General features: G+C 42.7%; 1 protein-coding gene across 1 annotated transcript in view; it reads left to right on the plus strand.

Annotated features, from left to right (window-relative positions):
* LOC126483959 (non-lysosomal glucosylceramidase) overlaps positions 1-24,462 on the plus strand; it is a 262,802-nt gene that overhangs the window by 96,103 nt on the left and 142,237 nt on the right. The window contains exons 4-5 of the mRNA XM_050107254.1: positions 1,047-1,209; positions 14,216-14,336. Coding sequence (XP_049963211.1) covers positions 1,047-1,209; positions 14,216-14,336 — 284 coding nt within the window. The remainder of the gene's footprint in view (positions 1-1,046; positions 1,210-14,215; positions 14,337-24,462) is intronic.

The raw sequence follows: 24,462 nt of genomic DNA on the forward strand, positions 1-24,462 counted from the left end.
TCCATCACAGGAGAAAGTAGTGGCTGTGCATCCCCACAACCTCAGCACTCTTGATGAGTGAAGCTGCTCTCAGGCTTGGCCCCAGAAAGCTGCATGCTCCTGTGTTGAGATGGCGTGTGGCAACCGGGACAGCCCAAGTAACAGTCTCAGCATACAGATGGTAAGGCAGTACTGCCACAAAAAAGGAAGCAGAGGTTTTACAGCAGGCAATGACGCGATAAACACACACATACACACACACACACACACACACACACACACACACTAGTGAACAAATGTGGTCTCGTTTTCTGAGCATATCAGCACTCGTGGCTCCTCTAGTGTTTAGCTTCAGAGTTTGAGTGTTTCTTTGTGTGAATTTGCATCCTGAATGGTGTTCTTATGACATGTCTAAGTGAAGTTGCTACATGTAGCCTCAATACAGTAGCACGTTTTGTCAGTTCCGCATTGTTGTTGAAGCACTGAATCAGTTGATCTTGGCTTGCTTCTCACATACTCTGATGAAATGAGCCACAAGCTTGTTTGTATTTGTGGCTGCTCATGTTGACACTCAGTTACAACACATAAGCATATCTGACAGATGTGTCCCTTTTACCCCTCTCTATTGGTTCTTTAACAGCATTTTATTCCTGCACTTACTTACTATTCTGCTGTGCAGCAGTATGAATGTTATTTTACCCTTTTTCATGTGTATAATTCATTACTCTCTGGAATACTTACTTTTCAACGTGGTTCATTTGTGTATCAGTTATGGGCTGAAGACACAGGAGACCTCTGCCAATGCATCATTACATTATAACAAAATCTTAAGATTGATACCAAACAAAAGCAACTTTGTTGTGGTAATGGCTAAGAGTGACTTCTTTTGGTGGTGGTACAAGCAGCAATAGCAGTAACAGTATTTTGAGAGAGTGGTGTATGGTACTTAAAACACCAATTTTTAAAATTACGTGTTAGGAAACTGTTGCAAATAGCATGAAAGTCAGTCAGTTACATTTGCATTACTATTTAATTGCGTGGTTTTTGTTGTTTATGATTGCCAACAGGAAACCAAACGGATGCTTGGGAACTTGGGACTGGGAATTTGAAGGCAGTAATGCTGAATATTGTGGCCTTTATCCACGGGCATGGACAGTTTTTGACATACCGGAGCAGAAAATACGTGTAATTTGTAGACAGATTTCACCAGTAATCCCACACAATTACAAGGTATGTATTGGTATTGCTTCATAGGGTAAGTCTTTCCCCATTATAAACTCTGAGTTAGCACCTGTGAAAAATTTCAGCAAAGTTCATTGCATATGTGTGAGATTTCAGATGTAATTGTCACTGCGCTTTCTCAGATGTTGATGAAATGTTCTGCAATACCTAATAATGTAAGAGAATAAGTTTTTTTCCTTTTTTCCTTTTGTATTTATTTTTATTTTTAGAGATCTTTGCATTTTTATGACACCAAACAATATAAAATAGTCATCTGTGTCAGTTACATTTTTATTAACATCTACTGTATGTTCCAGGATTTTGTGTACCTTTGTCATCTAGTGGATGTGGTTGATTTTTTTCACAATGTGTGCTTCATCTAGATGCAGCCAGGTGTCAGTGATAGGTTTCATTTACCTGAAAAAATAGTTAGTGCATGTCACATTTTTTATGAATGACACTGGAGTCAAATACAACAATGTTATGAAAAGGAAAGCTGCTACACACCTTATAGCGGAGATGCCAAGTCGCAGATGGGCTCAACGAAAGACTGTCACAAATAAAGCTTTTGGCCGTTAAGGCCTTCAACAACAATAGAGGACACATACGCACACGCGCATATGCTCATTCATGCAAACACAACCCACACACATGACTGCAGTCTCAGGCAGCTGAACCCACACTGAGTAGCAGCACCAGTGCATGATGGGAGTGGTGACTGTGGGAGGGGGGGGGGGGGGCTAACGAGGAGGCTGGGGCAGGGAGTGGGGAGGGATAGTGTGGTGGGGGTGACAGACAGTGAAATGCTGCAGGTTAGATGGACAGTGGGGAAGAGGTGGGAAGGTGAAGGGGGAGGGGGGAGTATCTGAAAAGGAGAGAAGTAAAACGACTGGGTGTGATGGTGGAATGACGGCTTTGTAGTGCTGGAATGGGAATATGGAAGGGGCTGGATGGATGAAGACAGTGACTAATGAAGCTTGAGGCCAGGAGAGTTACGGGAATGTAGGATATATTGCAGGGAAGGTTCCCACCTGCACAATTCAGAATAGCTGATGTTGGTGGAAAAGATCCATATGGCACAGGTTGTGAAGCAGTCATTGAAATGAAGGATGTCATGTTTAGCACTGTGTTCAGCAACAGGGTGGTCCACTTGTTTCTTGGCCACAGTATGTCAGTGGCTATTCATGCAGACAGACAGCTTGTTGGCTGTCATACCCACATAGAATGCAGCACAGTTGTTGCAGCTTAGCTTGTAGATCATGTGACTGGTTTCACAGGTAGCCCTGCCTTTGTTGGGATAGGTGATGTTAGTGACCAGACTGGAGTAGGTGGTGGTGGTGGTGGTGGTGGTGGTGGTGGTAGGACATACGGGACAGGTCTTGCATCCAGGTATGAGCCATGAGGTGAGGGGTTGGGAATAGGGGTTGTGTAAGGATGGACGAGTATATTGTGTAGGTTCGGTGGACGGCAGAATACCATTGTGGGAAGCATGGGAAGGATAGTGGGCAGGACATTTCTCATTTCAGGACACGATGAGAGGTAATCAAAACCCTGGTGGAGAATGTAATTCAGTTGCTCCAGTCCTGGGTGGTACTGAGTTACAAGGGGAATGCTCCTCTGTGGCCATACGGTGGGACTTTGGGAGGTGGTGGGAGACTGGAATGACATGGCACAGGAGAATTGTTTTTGTAGAAGTTTGGGAGGATGGTTACAGTCTGTGAAGGAAGCGTCATTACATTTCATCCTAGATTTTCCACTGGAGTCAAATACTGTAGACAGTAATAAAATATCTAGCAAATAATTCAAATTTGTTGCACACAAGATACATTTGTTTGTAATATTAAATTGTAGGGGATAACAAAAAAAGTCTGGAGATCATATAAATAGTGATGGGCTGCACCTTTAATTCTCATCATACTGCATAACTATTCCATTGTACAGGTGACTTGGTTTATACAGGTATGCAGAATGAGTGTATAGAAATTATGTGCCTTAGACATTTGTTACATCAATACTGTGTGCTTAATTTATTAAGTAAAATCATTGACTATAGGATTTACTTTTTCCATCAGTACTGAAAGAGGAGGAGAAGGTGAAGATTTTTAAATTGAAAGTAGTATCTGTATTCTTTTTTAAACAGTGGAAAGTTCAGTATGGAATAACAATAGTATTCCATCCTGAACTTTCCATTGAAGATCGATTTCTGTTTCTTCAGACATGCACGTAAGTATTACAAGCCTAGGTGGGCATAAGAACACAGTAGGTAAGACAATGAAAAATGCACCACTCTACATGTGACCCATTTGTAGCATGAAAAATATCGAGTCGATATTCAGTTTCTTGCCAAGTTCTTAGTAACATTTCCTCTGTTATTGTTGTGATCACATTAGTGATAAGATGTTGCAACATAGGAATATTGTCCACTTTGGTCGCATGTACGCATGCCTTCACAGATCCCCACATGAAGAAATCAAGCGGCATAATGTCGGGTGATCGTGGTGGTCGGGCAATGGGTCCTTCGCATCCGATCCAATGATTGGGAAATTTCCTATCCAGGAACAAGCGAACAGCCATTCACCAATGCGGCAGAGCTCCATCTTGTTGAAAAATGATGCTGGGTTGCAAGTCTTGTATCTGAGGGTACACAACTGCTCCAAAATGTCCAGATACACTGACCCATTCATTGTTTGTTCCACAGAGAAGAACGGTCCAACAATCCTGTCGTGCATTACATCCCTATCAATACACTGCAGCATATCCGCAGCAAATTGTCAGCGTGGTTTGTCGTTCAGTGTCAGATGTTGCAGAATTTGCACTTTGTAAGCACACATATGAAGACACTGGTGAACTACACAATGCAGTCTTGATTGAGGTGCATCAAGTTGCCTAGATGCTTGATGAATTGACTTACGTGAGCTTCTGAGAAACATTTGTCTGATGTCCTCCACTGTCTCTTCTGAAACTCCATAACATACACTGCCAAAATGTTTAAGAACACTTCCTGTTGCCAGAAACTTCCTATACCATTCCTTAATTGTTTTCACATCAGGTGGATCACAATCATACACACGACGATAATTTCTTTGCACAATAATCGGCGATTTTGTTTCTGCAAACCACACTACTGCTTGCACACGCTGCTGTGGCGTCGCCATTTTCACTCCATGCCACCATGCTGCACTCTGGCGATGATACTTGGCACTTCTGATACAGGAATATAAATTCTTTGGGATGCTCTACAATGTGGTGCATTTTTCATTGTCGTATCTACTGTGGTTTTTCTCTCCTGCGTCCTTGAAATCAGGGAGGTTTGAGTGGGACACCCTGTATTATGAGATAAAAAATAAATTACTATAACAGGTGTGAAATTTTCACCTCTACAATGAAAAACTTCTAGCAAGAAACTTTTTAAAGAAATAATGAAATTAATTTGGTAACATCTAAACAGCATTACTGTATGTCATGTATGAATGAGATTTACTTGTGGAACACTCATTGTGTGAGGACTTGCATGACCCCCCCCCCCCCCCCCTTCCCCAGCATTATTGTTCTGACAGCCCACCTTAATATGACTGAGGATATTCCCTACTGTCCAAAGGGATTAGATTTGGAGATCTTACAGGCTCTTCATCAGTACACTCATAATTGAAAACACTAAAATTCATTATATAAATGTGCCTGTAGGATATTTTTTTCTTTTTTTTTTCAGGAGGAGAATGAAATTTTTTGTGAACATACTTGGAACATTTAGCTTTAAGTTGGTATATAAAAGTATTTTCTTTTATGTACAATTGAGCCATAATGGACCGTGAAGTAGGTGTCACGTTGCAACAATAGTCGGTGATGACTCTGCCACATCGATTCACAGGAAGTTGCTCCCTGTTTATGTGGAGGACACAGTGGATCGTAGCAGGATCCAGCGGTGGTTGCAGAGGTTTAAAGAAGGTGATTTCTCTCTGCTGGACAATCGATGATGCAGTAGACCATCAACTGCTGTGAGTGATGTGAATAAGGAGACCATTGATCAAATCATCCAAAATGACAGATGTGTAACGATGCAACAGCTTGCTGAAATGACTCATTTGTCATTGGGTAGTGTGGTATCACTGGTATAGTCACTAGGATACAGAAAAATCTGTGCACATTGGGTGCCTAGATTATGACAAGAGAAATGAAAACGGTGAGGAAGAATGTGTGTAAGGGTATCATAAAGACCTTTACTGAAGAGTGGAAACAGTGTTTTGATGGCGTCATTACCCAGGATGAAACATGGTTGTTTTTGTCCGAACCTGAGAGCAAGACCCAAGCCATGGAGTGGCGTCATCCGGGTTCCCCTCGGAAGAAGAAACCAAGACTTTCAAGAACTGCAGGCCGAAAGGTGATGGCCTCCTCTTTCTGTAATCAGTGTGGTGTCATTTTCATTGACTTTTTGAAACCTAGCTCCACAATTAACTGGGAGCATTGCTGTTTGTCATTGGACAAGCTGCAATGTGCCATCAAGACCCACAGACCACAGCTTCAGGGTCAGCTCATCCGATTAAACCATGACAATGCCAAACCCCCATACAGCTCTTATGATGCAGGAGAAAATGAGGAAAATGGGTGGAAAATTGTTCCTCATCCTCCCTACAGTCTGGACTTTGCTCCATTTGATTTTTACCTCTTTGGTCATCTAAAAGGGCCCACCTGCGTGGTAAAACATTTGACTGTGAGAAAGACCTTATTTCCTCTGTCAAGCGATGGTGTAAACGTCAATCCCCAGAATTTTACCATAGTGCATTTACATCATGGAAAGAACGTTGGGCCAGATGCATCACAGCTGATGGAGGCTACATTGAGTAGGCTCAATTTATAGCTAAATGTTCCAAGTTGTTGTTGTTGTTGTTGTTGGGGTCTTCAGTCCAGAGACTGGTTTGATGCAGCTCTCCATGCTACTCTATCCTGCGCAAGCTTCTTCATCTCCCAATACCAACTGCAACCTACATCCTTCTGAATCTGTTTAGTGTATTCATCTCTTGGTCTCCCTCTATGATTTTTACCCTCCACGCTGCCCTCCAATACTAAATTGGTGATCCCTTGATGCCTCAGAATATGTCCTACCAACCGACCCCTTCTTCTAGTCAAGTTGTGCCACAAATTTCTCTTCTCCTCAATTCTATTCAATACCTCCTCATTAGTTGTGTGATCTACCCATCTAATCTTCAGCATTCTTCTGTAGCACCACATTTCGAAAGCTTCTATTCTCTTCTTGTCTAAACTATTTATCGTCCACATTTCCCTTCCATACAAATACTTTCAGAAACGACTTCCTGACACTTAAATCTATACTTGATGTTAACAAATTTCTCTTCTTCAGAAACGCTTTCCTTGCCATTGCCAGGCTACATTTTATATCCTCTCTACTTCGACCATCATCAGTTACTTTGCTCCCCAAACAGCAAAACTCATTTACTACTTTAAATTCTCATTTCCTAATCTAATTCCTGCAGCATCACCCGAATTAATTTGACTACATTCCATTATCCTCGTTTTGCTTTTGTTGATGTTCATCTTATATCCTCCTTTCAAGACACTGTCCATTCCGTTCAGATGCTCTTCCAGGTCCTTTGCTGTCTCTGACAGAATTACAATGTCATCGGCGAACCTCAAAGTTTTAATTTCTTCTCCATGTATTTTAATTCCTACTCCAAATTTTTCTTTTGTTTCTTTTACTGCTTGGTCAGTATGCAGATTGAATAACATTGGGGATAGGCTAAAACCCTGTCTCACTCCCTTCCCAACCACTGCTTCCCTTTCTTGTCCCTCGACTCCCTCCAAGTATAATCACCAAAACTTTCATTCTCCTCCTGCAAAAACTAAAAAATTAGAGACGACTGTGCAAAACTTTTTGAACGCCCTTTGTACTTTAATACCAAATACATTTGTTCAGATGGTTTTGTGAAACCTAGATTTTGTCCCTATACAGTATCGCCCTGTTATCTTCAATATGCAATAAAAGTGTAGCACTCCAAAATGTAACTCTTAAGGTTGCATTATCCATTTGTTCCACAAAAAATTTGTGTCTAACATAAAATTTCTTGGAATTAAAATCTAGGTCATTTAGAAGGAGAAAAATATTTATTTTTGAGGCCTCATACTCAATTTTGTGTTGTAGCTAGGCTTTATCACTCATAATTGCATGTAAAGTAGAATGAGTTCATGGAACAAAGTGTAACCAAACTCGTGGAAGTAGGAAATTGGGATAGCAGACAAGCCAGTGCCTAACGTGGCAACATTGCAGGGCAAGGGGTGGAGTAGGGTGAGACATAAGCAGTGACCTTGAGCAAACTTTCTAGTCTTGCATCTAGGTCAGTAACAAGGATATGAGCCATAAGACAAGTGGTTGGGAGAAGGGACAGACAAGGATATTGCGTAGGTTTTGTGGGCAGCAGAATACTAGGAATTCCACAATGAATGGGATGGGGAGAATATTTCTAATTGCAGGACAGGATGGAATGTAATTCAAACCCTGGCAGAGAATGTGATTCATTTGTTCCAGTCCTGGGTTGTCCTGAGACACGATTAGGAGTGATTATTTGTGGCTGGATAGTGGGTATGGCAGGTGACTGGTGAGACAAGGCTTGTGAGATCTGTTTCTGGACAAGGTGGGAGGGTAATTTCGGTCTCTGAAGGACCCACTGAGACTCTTGGTGTATTTAAAGAGGGACTGCTCATCACTACAGATGCTATGACCATGGCTAGGCTGTATGTAAGATCTCTCTTGGTTTAGAATGGGTGGAAGCTGTCAGAGAGGAGATACTGATGGTGGTTGATAGATTTGATGTGGACTGAGGTACTGATGTAACCATTCTTGATGTTGAAGTCAATATCGAGGAAGGTGACTTGTTGAACTGAGGAGCAACAGTTGTAGCAAATGGAGGAGAATGTGTTGAGGTTTTGGAGGAATGTGTATCTGGTGTCCTCACACTCTGTCCAGATCATGTCATCAGTGAATGTGAACCAGGTAAGGGGTTTGGGATACTGGGTGGTTACTAAAGATTCCTGTAGATGGTCCAAGAATAGATTATAATAGGATGGCACCAATGTTGTAGCATGGGCTTGTTTGTAGGTGATACCCTCAAAGGAGAAGTAATTGTGGGAAAGGTAATTGTGACCAGGAAGGAGATTGTAGGTTTGGATTCAGTCAGATGTCAGAAAAATAGCAGCAAGGTCCTGGGCATTGGGGGTGTTTATGTAGAGGGAGGTGATATCGACAGTTGTGAGCATTGTGCTGGGCGGCATTGGAACACTAACAGTGAAAGTGGGTGGAGGAAATGGTTGCAGTCTTTTGTGTGGGAAAGTAGGTTGTGGTAATAGGCTAAAGATGTTGGTCCGCAAGGTCAGAGATACTTTCTGTGGGAGCACACTTAGCAGTCATAATGGGGTGGTCGTGGTGGTTAGCTTCATGAATTTTAGGAAGCATGTAGAAGGTAGAACTCCAGGCAGTGGTGTGGGTGACAAGAGAGATAGACTTAGGGAAGAGGTTGTGGGATGGACTTGAGGATTTGCAAAGGGACTGTAGATTTTGCTGAATATCTAAAATGAGGTCACTGTTGTAGGACTTGTAGGTGAACCTATCTGATAGGTGGTGGAGACCCTTCGTGAGGTAATGCCTTGATTCGTAACCACATTGGTGCAGGCTTTGTCAGCAAGCAGGATTATAAGGTCGGGGTCCAATTTTAGTTGCTGGATTGTGGTTCTTTATGTGGATGTTAGGTTGGTTTCCATGTTTAAGGATTTGGAAATAAGGTTTGAGATACAGAAATTCTAGGAAGTTAACAGGGGATGATTTATGGCATTAGGGGTGGATCACAGTTGGATGGAGGAGTAAACTGAGTCAGGTATGGCTCAGTATTGGTTTTGGATTGAGTCTGATTGTTATGGTTAGTGGCAAATAGTGTTTCCATTCTAGGGACTGGGAGAAGGAGAGAATTCCTTCAATTACTCAAGCATGATTGAATTTGGGAGTGGGGTAAAAGGTAGGCCTGTGGAAAGAACTGATATTTCTGTGCAAAAAACGTTTTGAGTGCAGATTCTTGATTGTGTTTTGGGTTTATTTAGGTTGTGGTTTCTGTGGAGTGACAGGAGGGAGTTTCTGAGTGTATGGTAAATGTAATAGGTATGCAGCTCATTGTTTGTCAGCTATCGGGGGATACAGGGGAGGTTTGATGGTTCTTTCAGTGGTGGTCGATGAAATGTGCAGTGTGTGCTGGACAGGGGAGTGGAGAGCTGGCTGTTCACGAATGAGGATGTTTAGGGCTGACACAAATTTTTATTTCAATTTCTTTTCTTTTTTTCTAAAAGTGCATCAACAAGTTGCTGGATGTGGTGCCCATTGTCTTTTCAGTGACCCAGGTGCTGGAAGTGGCATGGGTGGCTGTGGCTGCAATGTCGCATACCCCATCAGCTGCCGTAAGAGCAGGATGCAGGGAAGGCTGAACATTCTTGCCCTGTGACAGATAACTGAATAAGTGAGTGGGTCACACTACAAGGAACGACACTACTGTCTGATGATACTTAAAAACACAGAGCCATAGTGCAAAACAGTACTTAAGCATAACCATAAATCTTTACAAGTTCTGGCTGCTTCATGTTTATAATTGCGCATTCCCTAATGCAATGCTATGAAGGTAAACCAGAAATGCATTAATGAAAATATGCTCACAGTAAATTTTTAACGTTAGAAAAAGAAAACACTGAGTGGATACAAACAAACATTCCATATCAAATAGTACCATAGCTGATGTTTCTCTAAATGCCTAGTTAATAATCCAAATTAGCATGCATATCAAGCAAGTAGTGGCCATTGTAAGACACACTGTAGGGTAATCAAACTAGGGAATTCAGTGAGTATCTTAATTATCTTGGCGCCATTTAGAACTATGTAAATAGCCCCTTATAACAAACTATGACTGCTCTTACAGGCGCGAGGCATAACTTATACTACACAACTCAATTTCCACCAAGTGAGAATCATTCTTGGCATAGGACTTTAGAAGAGAGACCTAAAGTCCACCACTGAGAGAAGTGGGCAATGCTGACAACAAATGCATGTCCATTTTTCCTTTACTACTACACAAGGTCAACTAAATAACTGTGGAGATGACCATAACATGGACAAACATAAAACATGTTCATACAGTGAGCCACAAGGCACTCAGAATGCACCGTTACAATTCTGAGACTATACATCTATCAAAGACAAGTCTGTCACCCCTCCCTCCCCCAAATTACAACAGAAACACAACGGTGACACCATTAAACATATCCACAAAGTTTTTCTGTGCTTACCTGTTACTGTGCTCTTGCTGGACCACATGAAGCCCCATCTGCGAATTTTCTTTCATCTCGTCTGTTGTTGGAAATCTTCATCTTTTCAATGGAGTTTTGAACTTTGGAAGTACCAAAAGTCCAGAGAGACCAGGTCTGGAGAGTATGGAGGATGAGGCACCAGAGTGATTTCATTTTTTGTTCAACAGTCATGGACTAACAGGGATGAATGTATGGGTGTGTTATTTGATGCAAGAGCCATGAATTGTTTCGCCACATTTCAGGCCATTTCCTTCTCACATTTTCTTGCAGGTATCACAACACATCTCGATAGTAGCATCAATTAACAGTTTATCCCTGTGGCACAAATTCATGATGAACTAGTCCTTCAAAGTCAAATAAAACTAGAATGACTTTGACATTTGTCCTTATGTGATGAGCTTTTTTTGGTCTTGGAGAACCTTTCCTAACCCATTGTGAAGAGTGAACCTTGGTCTCAACATCATAATGGTAGACCCACACCTCATCACCAGTTAAGAGTCTCTTAAGGATCATCTTGTTATCATTTGCATGATCCAAAAGCTCTTCACAGATTGCGTGGCAAAGGTCTTTCTGGTCTTTACTCACGAGCCGTGAGACAAACTTTGCAGTGACATGATGCATTCTAAGATGCTCTGTCAGGATTTCATGAGATGTTTCAATTGAAATGTTACATACTTTAGCAATCTCTCAGACAGTCAGTCTTCAATTGGTGTGCACAGTTTGTTTAACGTTTCTGACATGAGCGCCGTCAGTAGACATCGAAGGGTGTCCTGAACGAGAGTCATCGTTAATTTCATCTGGCCATTTTTAAACAGTGTGAACAATTCAAACACTGAGTACGGCATAAGTATTCATCAGTGTAGGCTTCCTGCATCTGTTGGTGTGTGTCTGTAAAGGTTTTCTTGAGTTTCACACAAAATTTAATATCAGATGCACTGTTCCTCTAACTCTGCCATCTCGTAATTCGCAAACTGTGTGACAAAACATTCTGTTCAATACAGCACTGAACAATAACTAAGAGACATAAACACTGAAACTTCTGTCAGTTATGCATTAAACAGAGACTTGTGGAGGGATACCAACTGCATTTCACTCCAACACATCATTGGCACGAAATTATGAATGTTTGGGAATTGTTTGAACAGAGATCACACAACCAGACAAATATAACACAAATACTGTGTCAGAGACAGCTCTCACAAATGTGTCCACAGATCACGGCACCAAGTGGACGTGTAATGAACAGTGGTACCTCCGGTCTCAATTTTGATGACTGGTATTGCACACCATACATACACAGGATATGTCACAGTCTTCCTCTCAGAAACATGCAGACTATTTCCTCGGCATTAAACAAAACTCGTGTTGTATAACTAAGACACTGAATCATCCGGATTTCAAACAGTAGCTACATGGTCTTAACACACACAAGACAGCCAAATTATACACCACTATCTTTCACATGGTTAAACTAGCAGACACATATAACACATGTGTGCCTCATTACCGAATACATATCACAGTGGAACTACTTGCAGTGGACTACACTAATGATATTCTGAAAGTACAATGTCAAGAAAGGAGGAGTACATATGCCATTGACACTCCCTATGAACTGCCTCTGACAGCAGCTTGTGGGTGCTGACGACAGGAAGAATTCTGACCAGTGGACTACCAGTGCACACACAACACGTGTATATAATCCCTGTTCAAATGTCACAGTTGAACCACTCCCCGTGGAACTTTACTCAATTCCCAAACGTTCGACAAGACAAGCAACATACAACACTTTTATTCTCTCTGTAAAAGCACTCTGCCAGCTGCATATGAATTGCCAGCCACCAGCAACAACATGAACACTGAAAGGTGAGAAGCATGACTAGAGAACTGAACAAATGTTTAGCTGACCATAGGTACTAAGAAGGACACGAAATAGTATGTTGAGTCCACTACTGCATGCGCGACACGAAGAGAACTTGATCGCGACCGCATGTGGCATCCAAGACCATCAGATAATTCTGTTCTGAAGCACATTCTGTGGAGAAGCCCCCCCTTCCTCCCTTCCCAGGCTACTGTAAGTGTGAAGTCACTGAAACAGCTACCAGGGAGCATCAGATGGACAGACAGCACCCCACACTTAAGATGGCAGGATTTTTCAAATGCATGCAAGACAGGTGAAACACTGGACAGTGAATAGTGATAGTTCTAGGCAGGAGTATGAAATGAAGAGATTAGACAGGTTTTTGAGGTGGTGGTGTGCATGCTAATCTCACCAGCCACCTACCACATCTAACATACCCCACATATCCACTGTCTGGCTACACAAGAGCACTCCTCCTGTGACTCAGTACCACGCAGTGCTGGAACAGCTTTGTGCTGAAATGAGAAATTCCTCCCCATGCCTCCCACAGTGGTATTCTGCTGCCCCCCCCCCCCTCCCCACCCCCTTCCCCAAGCCGAGCTGACGCAATATTGTGTCTGTACCTGCTCCCAACCTCTTCTGTCTTTGCTCATATCCTTGCAATAGATCAAGATGCAAGACCATGTCCCATACATCCTCTCACTCTCACATACTCCATTCTTGGCAGTGCCATCTCCTACCCCGTCAAAAGGCAGGGGCACCTGTGGACATGACAGTTAACAAACTATCTGTGTGAATGGCCATTGCCGAACTGTGACCAGGAGACAGCTGGACCTCCCTGTTGCCTAACATGCTGCCCAGTATGATGTGCATCGCTTAAATTACTACACAGCCTGTGTCGTTTGTATTCTTCCTACCAACACCAGCTTTTCTGAATTGCTCGGGTGGCAGTTCTCTCTATTGCCCGCCTGCCTATCCCCTTCCCTTCTCCCATCTGAGTACTCACACACCTCCTATTGTGCCATTGCCCTTACATAGTTGTTTCCTCTTCTCCACTTCTCTCCATCCTCTTTCCTCCTCCTCTCACCTCCCCCCCCCCTTTCCACATTACCCCTTCCTCCCTACACACACACACACACACACACACACACACACACACACACACACACACACACACACACACACAGCCTCCCTAGTAGTTAGCTCTATCCTGTCCGCACCACATCCCTACACCCTTGGCAGGGGGCAGCACTAGGTTCTCCCTCCACCCCTACCCTGCTAACCCTCCCTCTCCCAAATCCACACCTCTTCCTTATCCCCACTACCAACCACAGCTACATTGCTGCTTGTGCCAGATGCAGTCGCAATTGGTCCTTAATGCACAGAGACAGTAGCCATTTGTGTGTGAGTTGAATAGCGCGCGCGCGCGCGCGTTTGTGTGTGTGTGTGTGTGTGTGTTTGTGTTTTTTTCTACTTCTGAAGGAGCACTTGTGCAGAAGCTGATATTTTTTAACATTAGTTTCCATTGTTTCTGTTTGTGACTCATTGCTTTCTCTACATGGTTTGTAGCAATCTGTCCTTCACGTGTATTTCTTTTTGGGTCTCAACACTTCCTCTGTATGGTTTGTAGCAATCTATCCTTCACATACATTTATTTTTGTTCAGATGATAGGTGTTACGTTGAATGTGATAAAGTGTGTAAAAGCTCCATACTGAGAGACTGTAAATTTTGCAAGTATTAGAATTAGAAAATATGTCCGTTGTGTTTTGTTATAGTTTTTGTACTCGCTTGCTCATTTGCAGGATAGTTCTTTACCAGGAGGGGTATTTGTTTGGCTTATAGAAAATAATAGTGGAGAAGACAAACATGTTAGCATCACTTTTACATTCAAGAATGGTGTTGGAACCAAAGAAGACAAAGCAGGTTGGTTCCTCTTCTTATTGTTAATACATTAGTTGATAAGCATTTTTGCTTTCATTATGTAAAAGTGGAATTTGGTTGTTGTCTGTCACTGTACTAGTGCCCTTGACTTATTGGGTAACTATGTTATCTTTTGTCTAATGGCATTGTAGACAGAGGGGCACCCACTGAACTTTGTCCACAGCTCCTGATTTTCTGGGGGCTTTAATACACACAATATGCTGTTTTGTTTTACCTGCCTCTGCTCCTGCAGTCAAGTTATTGAGAGCCTCATGTCTTCAGAAACTTCATGCCTGCTAAATGCTTTATGGACCACACACTTAAACACTGCTACAAGACGCACTTATACCAACATATTCATGACACCTTTGAAGACATCCTGTCCCATTTTGGGCTGTAGAGCGCTGCTCTGTAATCAAAGAACAAGCAGCTAAGTCCAAAGATTGAAGTACAAAACATCAAAGCATTTCATGTGATAAAGGAAAAATGGCAGTACTTAATTAATGAGAACAAAAGGAGATTGGCAATAGCTCCTGAACTCAACTAATAGTTTCATTAACCAACACATGCTAGGGAGGCCGTCAGACACAATTCGGGGAAAAGTCGAAAGGGCCCATTTAATGCTGTATTGAAGGAGGCAAGTGTTTTGATGAGCCAAGTCAACATTGACCATGCTCTTGCAAAATATTTCACTCGGCTAACTGCTACCACCAACCAGCACCCAGTTTTGTATGCTATCTTGCTGTTGCTGAAAGGGATGGTTGACGCTTCAGTTTCATCAGTAGTAATGAAGTTTGCAACCACCTTTTTCCATGTGTGAGCTAGATTTAACGTTGTCTTCACACTTTACCAGTTAAGTGGAAATCCTAAGGAAATCTTCCTCAAAACTTTAACTTTAAAGTTAGTTTGGATAACAGTCCCTGAGTCATGAAAGGCCACCCCATTAAACGCTGAAAGAATAATACGTGCTCAAATAGTTATTATACTGGTGCCCTCACTTGGTAACATGAGAAAGGTCTTGGAAAAGATGGATCAAATGTATCCTTGTACAAGAGTTCAGTCATGTCCAGGATTCATTGTGTGTGTATTCATGAGCTATTGTTCCATTGTTGATAAACCTGATCCTGTATCCATAAATTAGTTGAAGTATACAATTGTATATGTGAATTTTCAACAATAAATTTTAAATCTGCAGTGTAATTGGGAAAAAACAGGAACTTGCCTGCAAGTAATTTGTTTTACACACCACTTTTAGTTAAGGAAATTTAAAAAAAAAACTGTGTTTGATAACTCTGTAGTAGTGACATTGTCATTGATCACATTACCATTACCATTGCTGTCATGGAGTGGTGGTGTTGTGAGTTGCTGCTAGTGTATTTTACACAGCCAGTATCTCTTTGAATTTTCTGCCAGATGTTGAGATGTATTTTGTCATGGGAATTATTTAAAGCATCTTGCATTGAAGGCCTGTGCTAAATCTTTATTTTCTGTAAAATGTCGCTAATCTTTGACATTTTGCATTCTTTTGAATCTGGCATGCTTTTTCATTTCCTGACTTATTTTTTATACCTGGGGGGAGCTGTTACAGCTCTTAGTCATTTACTAATAAGGAGAGGTCCCCAGTGGTGGGATCAGGTTTTTGAAACCATCTGTACAGTTATGTGCGTTAAGACCCCAGGTATTGCACACTGCAGCCATTCAACTTAGCAGGCCTTCATTTGCGAGTAATTGATGAAAAAAGTTTGGAATTTTATATGACGCTTAGTAGCATTAAAAAGTTGTATTACATATATTGGTTGCTAAGGTATGAGCATGATGTGCTCCCTGCCGCCGTTGGATAAGCAGCTGCAGCAGCAAGTCGTATACTCCTAGCTCACTCATTTGTTACATAGTTTAATTCTTAATTTCTTTGCGTGTTTTTGGTACTTGCATTGTTTAATTCATAAATTTCAAGCGTATTATAGTATTTGAGAGTTGTAGCATCGCGTTTTAGTACCTGAATAGTGTAAATTCGCGTAGTCGTTTGTCTACTGTTTTGTTTTGAACGGCCAGTGTCGGTTGGTCGCAGTCAGTGTGCTCCCTGCCGCCGTTGGATAAGCAGCTGCAGCAGCAAGTCGTATACTCCTAGCTCACTCATTTGTTACATAGTTTAATTCTTAATTTCTTTGCGTGTTTTTGGTACTTGCATTGTTTAATTCATAAATTTCGAGCGTATTATAGTATTTGACAGTTGTAGCATCGCGTTTTAGTACCTGAATAGTGTAAATTCGCGTAGTCGTTTGTCTACTGTTTTGTTTTGAACGGCCAGTGTCGGTTGGTCGCAGTCAGTGTGCTCCCTGCCGCCGTTGGATAAGCAGCTGAGCAGCAAGTCGTATACTCCTAGCTCACTCATTTGTTACATAGTTTAATTCTTAATTTCTTTGCGTGTTTTTGGTTCTTGCATTGTTTAATTCATAAATTTCGGGCGTATTATAGTATTTGAGAGTGTAGCATCGTGTTTTAGTACCTGAATAGTGTAATTTCGCTTAGTCTCCTTCCGCCGCCGAGCAGTGTCAGCAGTGCGCGAGTAGCAGCATTACTGCATTTACTAGGCAATCTTGTATTTTAATAACCATTTAAATTTTGTCGATTTGTTTGCGCTCTCTGTAGATTAGTTCAGACGTTCTTAGCAAAACAGTTTTTAGCATGGATAGGGACTGCAACTGCTGTGTTCGGATGCAGGCTGAGTTGGCATCCCTTCGCTCCCAGCTTCAGGCAGTGTTGGCTTCGGTCACACAGCTTGAGGCTGTTGCCAATGGGCATCACTGTGGGGGTCGGGATGGGGGTTTGTCGGGGACGGCCAGCTCGTCCCACGCATCCCCTGATCGGACTACGACTGTGGTTGCCCGGGATACTGCCCGCATTGAGGCTGATCCCTCACCTGTGGTAGAGTGGGAGGTCGTTTCAAGGTGTGGCAGGGGGCGAAAGACATTCCGGAGGGCTGAACGGAAAGCCTCTCCAGTTTGTCTGACGAACCGGTTTCAGGCTCTGTCTCAGGCTGATACTGATCTTCGGCCTGACATGGCTGCTTGTCCTGTTCCAGAGGTTGCCCCTCAGTCTGCAAGATCCGGGCAGTCGCAGAGGGTGGGCTTACTGGTAGTTGGGAGCTCCAACGTCAGGCGCGTAATGGGGCCCCTTAGGGAAATGGCAGCAAGAGAGGGGAAGAAAACCAATGTGCACTCCGTGTGCATACCGGGGGGAGTCATTCCAGATGTGGAAAGGGTCCTTCCGGATGCCATGAAGGGTACAGGGTGCACCCATCTGCAGGTGGTCGCTCATGTCGGCACCAATGATGTGTGTCGCTATGGATCGGAGGAAATCCTCTCTGGCTTCCGGCGGCTATCTGATTTGGTGAAGACTGCCAGTCTCGCTAGCGGGATGAAAGCAGAGCTCACCATCTGCAGCATCGTCGACAGGACTGACTGCGGACCTTTGGTACAGAGCCGAGTGGAGGGTCTGAATCAGAGGCTGAGACGGTTCTGCGACCGTGTGGGCTGCAGATTCCTCGACTTGCGCCATAGGGTGGTGGGGTTTCGGGTTCCGCTGGATAGGTCAGGAGTCCACTACACGCAACAAGCGGCTACACGGGTAGCAGGGGTTGTGTGGCGTGGGCTGGGCGGTTTTTTAGGTTAGATGGCCTTGGGCAAGTACAGAAAGGGCAACAGCCTCAACGGGTGCGGGGCAAAGTCAGGACATGCGGGGACCAAGCGGCAATCGGTATTGTAATTGTCAACTGTCGAAGCTGCGTTGGTAAAGTACCGGAACTTCAAGCGCTGATAGAAAGCACCGAAGCTGAAATCGTTATAGGTACGGAAAGCTGGCTTAAGCCAGAGATAAATTCTGCCGAAATTTTTACAAAGGTACAGACGGTGTTTAGAAAGGATAGATTGCATGCAACCGGTGGTGGAGTGTTCATCGCTGTTAGTAGTAGTTTATCCTGTAGTGAAGTAGAAGTGGATAGTTCCTGTGAATTATTATGGGTGGAGGTTACACTAAACAACCGAATTAGGTTAATAATTGGCTCCTTTTACCGACCTCCCGACTCAGCAGCATTAGTGGCAGAACAACTGAGAGAAAATTTGGAATACATTTCACATAAATTTTCTCAGCATGTTATAGTCTTAGGTGGAGATTTCAATTTACCAGATATAGACTGGGACACTCAGATGTTTAGGACGGGTGGTAGGGACAGAGCATCGAGTGACATTATACTGAGTGCACTATCCGAAAATTACCTCGAGCAATTAAACAGAGAACCGACTCGTGGAGCAAACATATTGGACCTACTGATAACAAACAGACCCGAACTTTTCGACTCTGTATGTACAGAACAGGGAATCAGTGATCATAAGGCCGTTGCAGCATCCCTGAATATGGAAGTTAATAGGAATATAAAAAAAGGGAGGAAGGTTTATCTGTTTAGCAAGAGTAATAGAAGGCAGATTTCAGACTACCTAACAGATCAAAACGAAACTTTCTGTTCCGACACTGACAATGTTGAGTGTTTATGGAAAAAGTTCAAGGCAATCGTAAAATGCGTTTTAGACAGGTACGTGCCGAGTAAAACTGTGAGGGACGGGAAAAACCCACCGTGGTACAACAACAAAGTTAGGAAACTACTGCGAAAGCAAAGAGAGCTCCACTCCAAGTTTAAACGCAGCCAAAACCTCTCAGACAAACAGAAGCTAAACGATGTCAAAGTTAGCGTAAGGAGGGCTATGCGTGAAGCGTTCATTGAATTCGAAAGTAAAATTCTATGTACCGACTTGACAGAAAATCCTAGGAAGTTCTGGTCTTACGTTAAATCAGTAAGTGGCTCGAAACAGCATATCCAGACACTACGGGATGATGATGGCATTGAAACAGAGGATGACACGCGTAAAGCTGAAATACTAAACACCTTTTTCCAAAGCTGTTTCACAGAGGAAGACCGCACTGCAGTTCCTTCTCTAAATCCTCGCACAAACGAAAAAATGGCTGACATCGAAATAAGTGTCCAAGGAATAGAAAAGCAACTGGAATCACTCAATAGAGGAAAGTCCACTGGACCTGACGGGATACCAATTCGATTCTACACAGAGTACGCGAAAGAACTTGCCCCCCTTCTAACAGCCGTGTACCGCAAGTCTCTAGAGGAACGGAGGGTTCCAAATGATTGGAAAAGAGCACAGATAGTCCCAGTCTTCAAGAAGGGTCGTCGAGCAGATGCGCAAAACTATAGACCTATATCTCTTACGTCGATCTGTTGTAGAATTTTAGAACATGTTTTTTGCTCGCGTATCATGTCATTTCTGGAAACCCAGAATCTACTATGTAGGAATCAACATGGATTCCGGAAACAGCGATCGTGTGAGACCCAACTCGCCTTATTCGTTCATGAGACCCAGAAAATATTAGATACAGGCTCCCAGGTAGATGCTATTTTTCTTGACTTCCGGAAGGCGTTCGATACAGTTCCGCACTGTCGCCTGATAAACAAAGTAAGAGCCTACGGAATATCAGACCAGCTGTGTGGCTGGATTGAAGAGTTTTTAGCAAACAGAACACAGCATGTTGTTATCAATGGAGAGACGTCTACAGACGTTAAAGTAACCTCTGGCGTGCCACAGGGGAGTGTTATGGGACCTTTGCTTTTCACAATATATATAAATGACTTAGTAGATAGTGTCGGAAGTTCCATGCGGCTTTTCGCGGATGATGCTGTAGTATACAGAGAAGTTGCTGCTTTAGAAAATTGTAGCGAAATACAGGAAGATCTGCAGCGGATAGGCACTTGGTGCAGGGAGTGGCAACTGACCCTTAACATAGACAAATGTAATGTATTGCGAATACATAGAAAGAAGGATCCCTTATTGTATGATTATATGATAGCGGAACAAACACTGGTAGCAGTTACTTCTGTAAAATATCTGGGAGTATGCGTACGGAACGATTTGAAGTGGAATGATCATATAAAACTAATTGTTGGTAAGGCGGGTACCAGGTTGAGATTCATTGGGAGAGTGCTTAGAAAATGTAGTCCATCAACAAAGGAGGTGGCTTACAAAACACTCGTTCGACCTATACTTGAGTATTGCTCATCAGTGTGGGATCCGTACCAGGTCGGGTTGACGGAGGAGATAGAGAAGATCCAAAGAAGAGCGGCGCGTTTCGTCACAGGGTTATTTGGTAACCGTGATAGCGTTACGGAGATGTTTAATAAACTCAAGTGGCAGACTCTGCAAGAGAGGCGCTCTGCATCGCGGTGTAGCTTGCTCGCCAGGTTTCGAGAGGGTGCGTTTCTGGATGAGGTATCGAATATATTGCTTCCCCCTACTTATACTTCCCGAGGAGATCACGAATGTAAAATTAGAGAGATTAGAGCGCGCACGGAGGCTTTCAGACAGTCGTTCTTCCCGCGAACCATACGCGACTGGAACAGGAAAGGGAGGTAATGACAGTGGCACGTAAAGTGCCCTCCGCCACACACCGTTGGGTGGCTTGCGGAGTATCGATGTAGATGTAGATGTAGATGCCACCATGCAAGGAGGTTGTTGATTCGAATCACATCAGGTGCACCAATTTTTTTAATTGTTAAATCTTTATTGAAATGATTTTGCTCATTTTACTCAACTAATTGATTTAAATGTAATTTTTTTATTCTTATTTTCTTGTCACATCATTTTAATCCTTCTTCATCTCATTTTTCTTCCTAATATCCTTTTTGCACTTGAAATCTTTGTTCACGTGTTTTAAATTAATTTTATCAGTAAATTTTGATTTTCTTTTACTGTCTTTTTTCCAGTCCAGGTTATTGCATTTATTGTATCTATTCATCATTTGGCTTGAATTTCGTTTTACTTATAAAACCTTCATTCATTTTAATCTTCATCTGCATTATTTTGTCCATAGTGCAGTTGGAATTTAGGCTATGTGTTAAATGTTTGTATGACAGTTGCAAGGGGGAGGGGAATTTCGTATGTCTTGTAACCAAAAATACATTTTTCACACCGTTGCACAGTAAGTATAAATAAAATATTTTGTCTTTTGTTTTTTGACTGATAGATTGGAATTTTCAAATAATTGAATACTCACATAGGAAAATATAAAATTAATTACTCATTCACAGAAATTTCGAACAGAAAAAGAATGATATCAAGAATAAATGAAACAAATTAAAAAGTTCATCCAGTGCCTAAAGTGATGGTGATACAAAGGAATAGAAATAAAAAATTACATTTAAATCAATTAGTTGAAAAAATGATGATCAGAGTCATTTCAATAAAGATTTAAAAATAAAAAAAATTTGATGCACCTCATGTAATTCAAACCCACAACATGCTGCTAGGGATGCCTTTACCCTATCTATTACACCACCCAACAGTATACATAGCTTTTTTTAATGCTGGTGAGTGTCATACAAAATTCCAAAATACAGTCTGGAACTGCGCGACTGCTATGGTCGCAGGTTTGAATCCTGCCTCGGGCATAGATGAGTGTGATGTCCTTAGGTAGTTAGGTTTAAGTAGTTCTAAGTTCTAGGGGACTGAAGTTAAGTCCCATAATGCTCAGAGCCATTTGAACCATACCAGGGTGAGTGGCTGCGGAGTGTAACACTTGGGAGCCTAACCTACATCATCGTATACTTGGTTTCAACAAGTCGATCCCACTACTGGTGACCCCTCCTAGCAAATATGAATCTCTTACATGCCATCAAAACAGCATGACAGGCACAAAAAATGCAACACTTCAGTTTATTACAAAACCTGAAATTTATTTTAAATTTATGACACTTTTTATGACACTGATCCACTATCTTACAATGGAATATTGTGCTATGCTCCCATATAAGAGTCCAAAAATGGGAAACGAGAGACAATTTTAAACAAATTTAGTGAGAGATGCACACGTCAATAAAGTTATGAATAAGCTCAAAAAGGTAACACATGTCTGTTCTGATGTTATACACTTCACAGACCTCGGGTACAATGTCGGAGACCTCTGTTCGCATCTTCAAAAGCATGTATTGCCACCTCTTGCACCAATGGTGGCATTCAACCTTTCAGGCATGCTCCTGATTAATGCAGTAATGTCCTGTTGATGAATCACATGCCATTCTCCCAGGAGTGCATCCCATATGTTCTATAGGGTCTGTGGATAGTTCTGACGGGCTCTTCTCCTTAACTGGTTCCAAACATGCTCAATAGGATTCAAATCGCGACTTTGAGCAGGCCAACCCTTAGCATGAATCCCTGTTTCATCCAAGGACTCTTGCACAATTCTCACAAGATTTGGGCATGCATTGCAAAAAAAGTCATCAATAAATGGAGCAAAAGTCAAAACATGCTCCAGAAGGATTTCTCCCACATGCGGTAAGGCTCCCATGCTCCACTAAGACTAAATCTGTCCTTACAGGTGTATTGATTCCTGCCCACATCATCACAGAAGTGCCCTAAAGAGGGAATATCTTTCCCCTGGCATTTTCCAGACCCTCTGTCTTCCATTAGGTGATTGGAGGCTAAATCGTGACTCACCCGTGAACAACACTTGATCCCATTGTTGGGCTGTCCAGTCAAAATGTTCCCTTGTGAGATGTAGTCGAACTGTGCAATGCTTTCTGATGAGTTCTGGACCTGTAGCAGGTCTTCTGTACTGAAGATTAGCTTCTTCCAGTCTTTTGTAAATGGTTTTCTCACCGACATTGACCGCTAAAACCTGGTGGATGATTTTGTGCTTTACTAGTAGTGGTGGTGTGACGGTTGCAGAGAACTTGAAGTTGTCAAAAGCGGTTATCTCTCTCTGATGTTGCATTTCTAGGGCCTCTTCCTGGTCTCCTTGCAAAGCCTCCTGTTTCCATGTACGAGGGCAGTTCAATAAGTAATGCAACACATTTTTTTTCTCGGCCAATTTTGGTTGAAAAACCGGAAATTTCTTGTGGAATATTTTAAAACATTCCCGCTTCGTCTCGTATAGTTTCATTGACTTCCGACAGGTGGCAGCGCTGTACGGAGCTGTTAAAATGGCGTCTGTAACGGATGTGCGTTGCAAACAACGGGCAGTGATCAAGTTTCTTTTGGCGGAAAACCAGGGCATCTCAGATATTCATAGGCGCTTGCAGAATGTCTACAGTGATCTGGCAGTGGACAAAAGCACGGTGAGTCGTTGGGCAAAGTGTGTGTCATCATCGCCGCAAGGTCAAGCAAGACTGTCTGATCTCCCGCGTGCGGGCCGGCCGTGCACAGCTGTGACTCCTGCAATGGCAGAGCGTGCGAACACACTCGTTCGAGATGATCGACGGATCACCATCAAACAACTCAGTGCTCAACTTGACATCTCTGTTGGTAGTGCTGTCAGAATTGTTCACCAGTTGGGATATTCAAAGGTTTGTTCCCGCTGGGTCCCTTGTTGTCTAACCGAACACCATAAAGAGCAAAGGAGAACCATCTGTGCTGAATTGCTTGCTCGTCATGTGGCTGAGGGTGACAATTTCTTGTCAAAGATTGTTACAGGCGATGAAACATGGGTTCATCACTTCGAACCTGAAACAAAACGGCAATCAATGGAGTGGCGCCACACCCACTCCCCTACCAAGAAAAAGTTTAAAGCCATACCCTCAGCCGGTAAAGTCATGGTTACGGTCTTCTGGGACGCTGAAGGGGTTATTCTGTTCGATGTCCTTCCCCATGGTCAAACGATCAACTCTGAAGTGTATTGTGCTACTCTTCAGAAATTGAAGAAACGACTTCAGCGTGTTCGTAGGCACAAAAATCTGAACAAACTTCTCCTTCTTCATGACAACGCAAGACCTCACACAAGTCTTCGCACCCGAGACCAGCTCACAAAACTTCAGTGGACTGTTCTTCCTCATGCACCCTACAGCCCCGATCTCGCACCGTCGGATTTCCATATGTTTGGCCCAATGAAGGACGCAATCCGTGGGAGGCACTACGCGGATGATGAAGAAGTTATTGATGCAGTACGACGTTGGCTCCGACATCGACCAGTGGAATGGTACCGTGTAGGCATACAGGCCCTTATTTCAAGGTGGCGTAAGGCCGTAGCATTGAATGGAAATTACGTTGAAAAATAGTGTTGTGTAGCTAAAAGATTG

This window comes from Schistocerca serialis, chromosome 6 (assembly GCF_023864345.2).
Source record: "Schistocerca serialis cubense isolate TAMUIC-IGC-003099 chromosome 6, iqSchSeri2.2, whole genome shotgun sequence".
NCBI lineage: Eukaryota > Metazoa > Arthropoda > Insecta > Orthoptera > Acrididae > Schistocerca > Schistocerca serialis.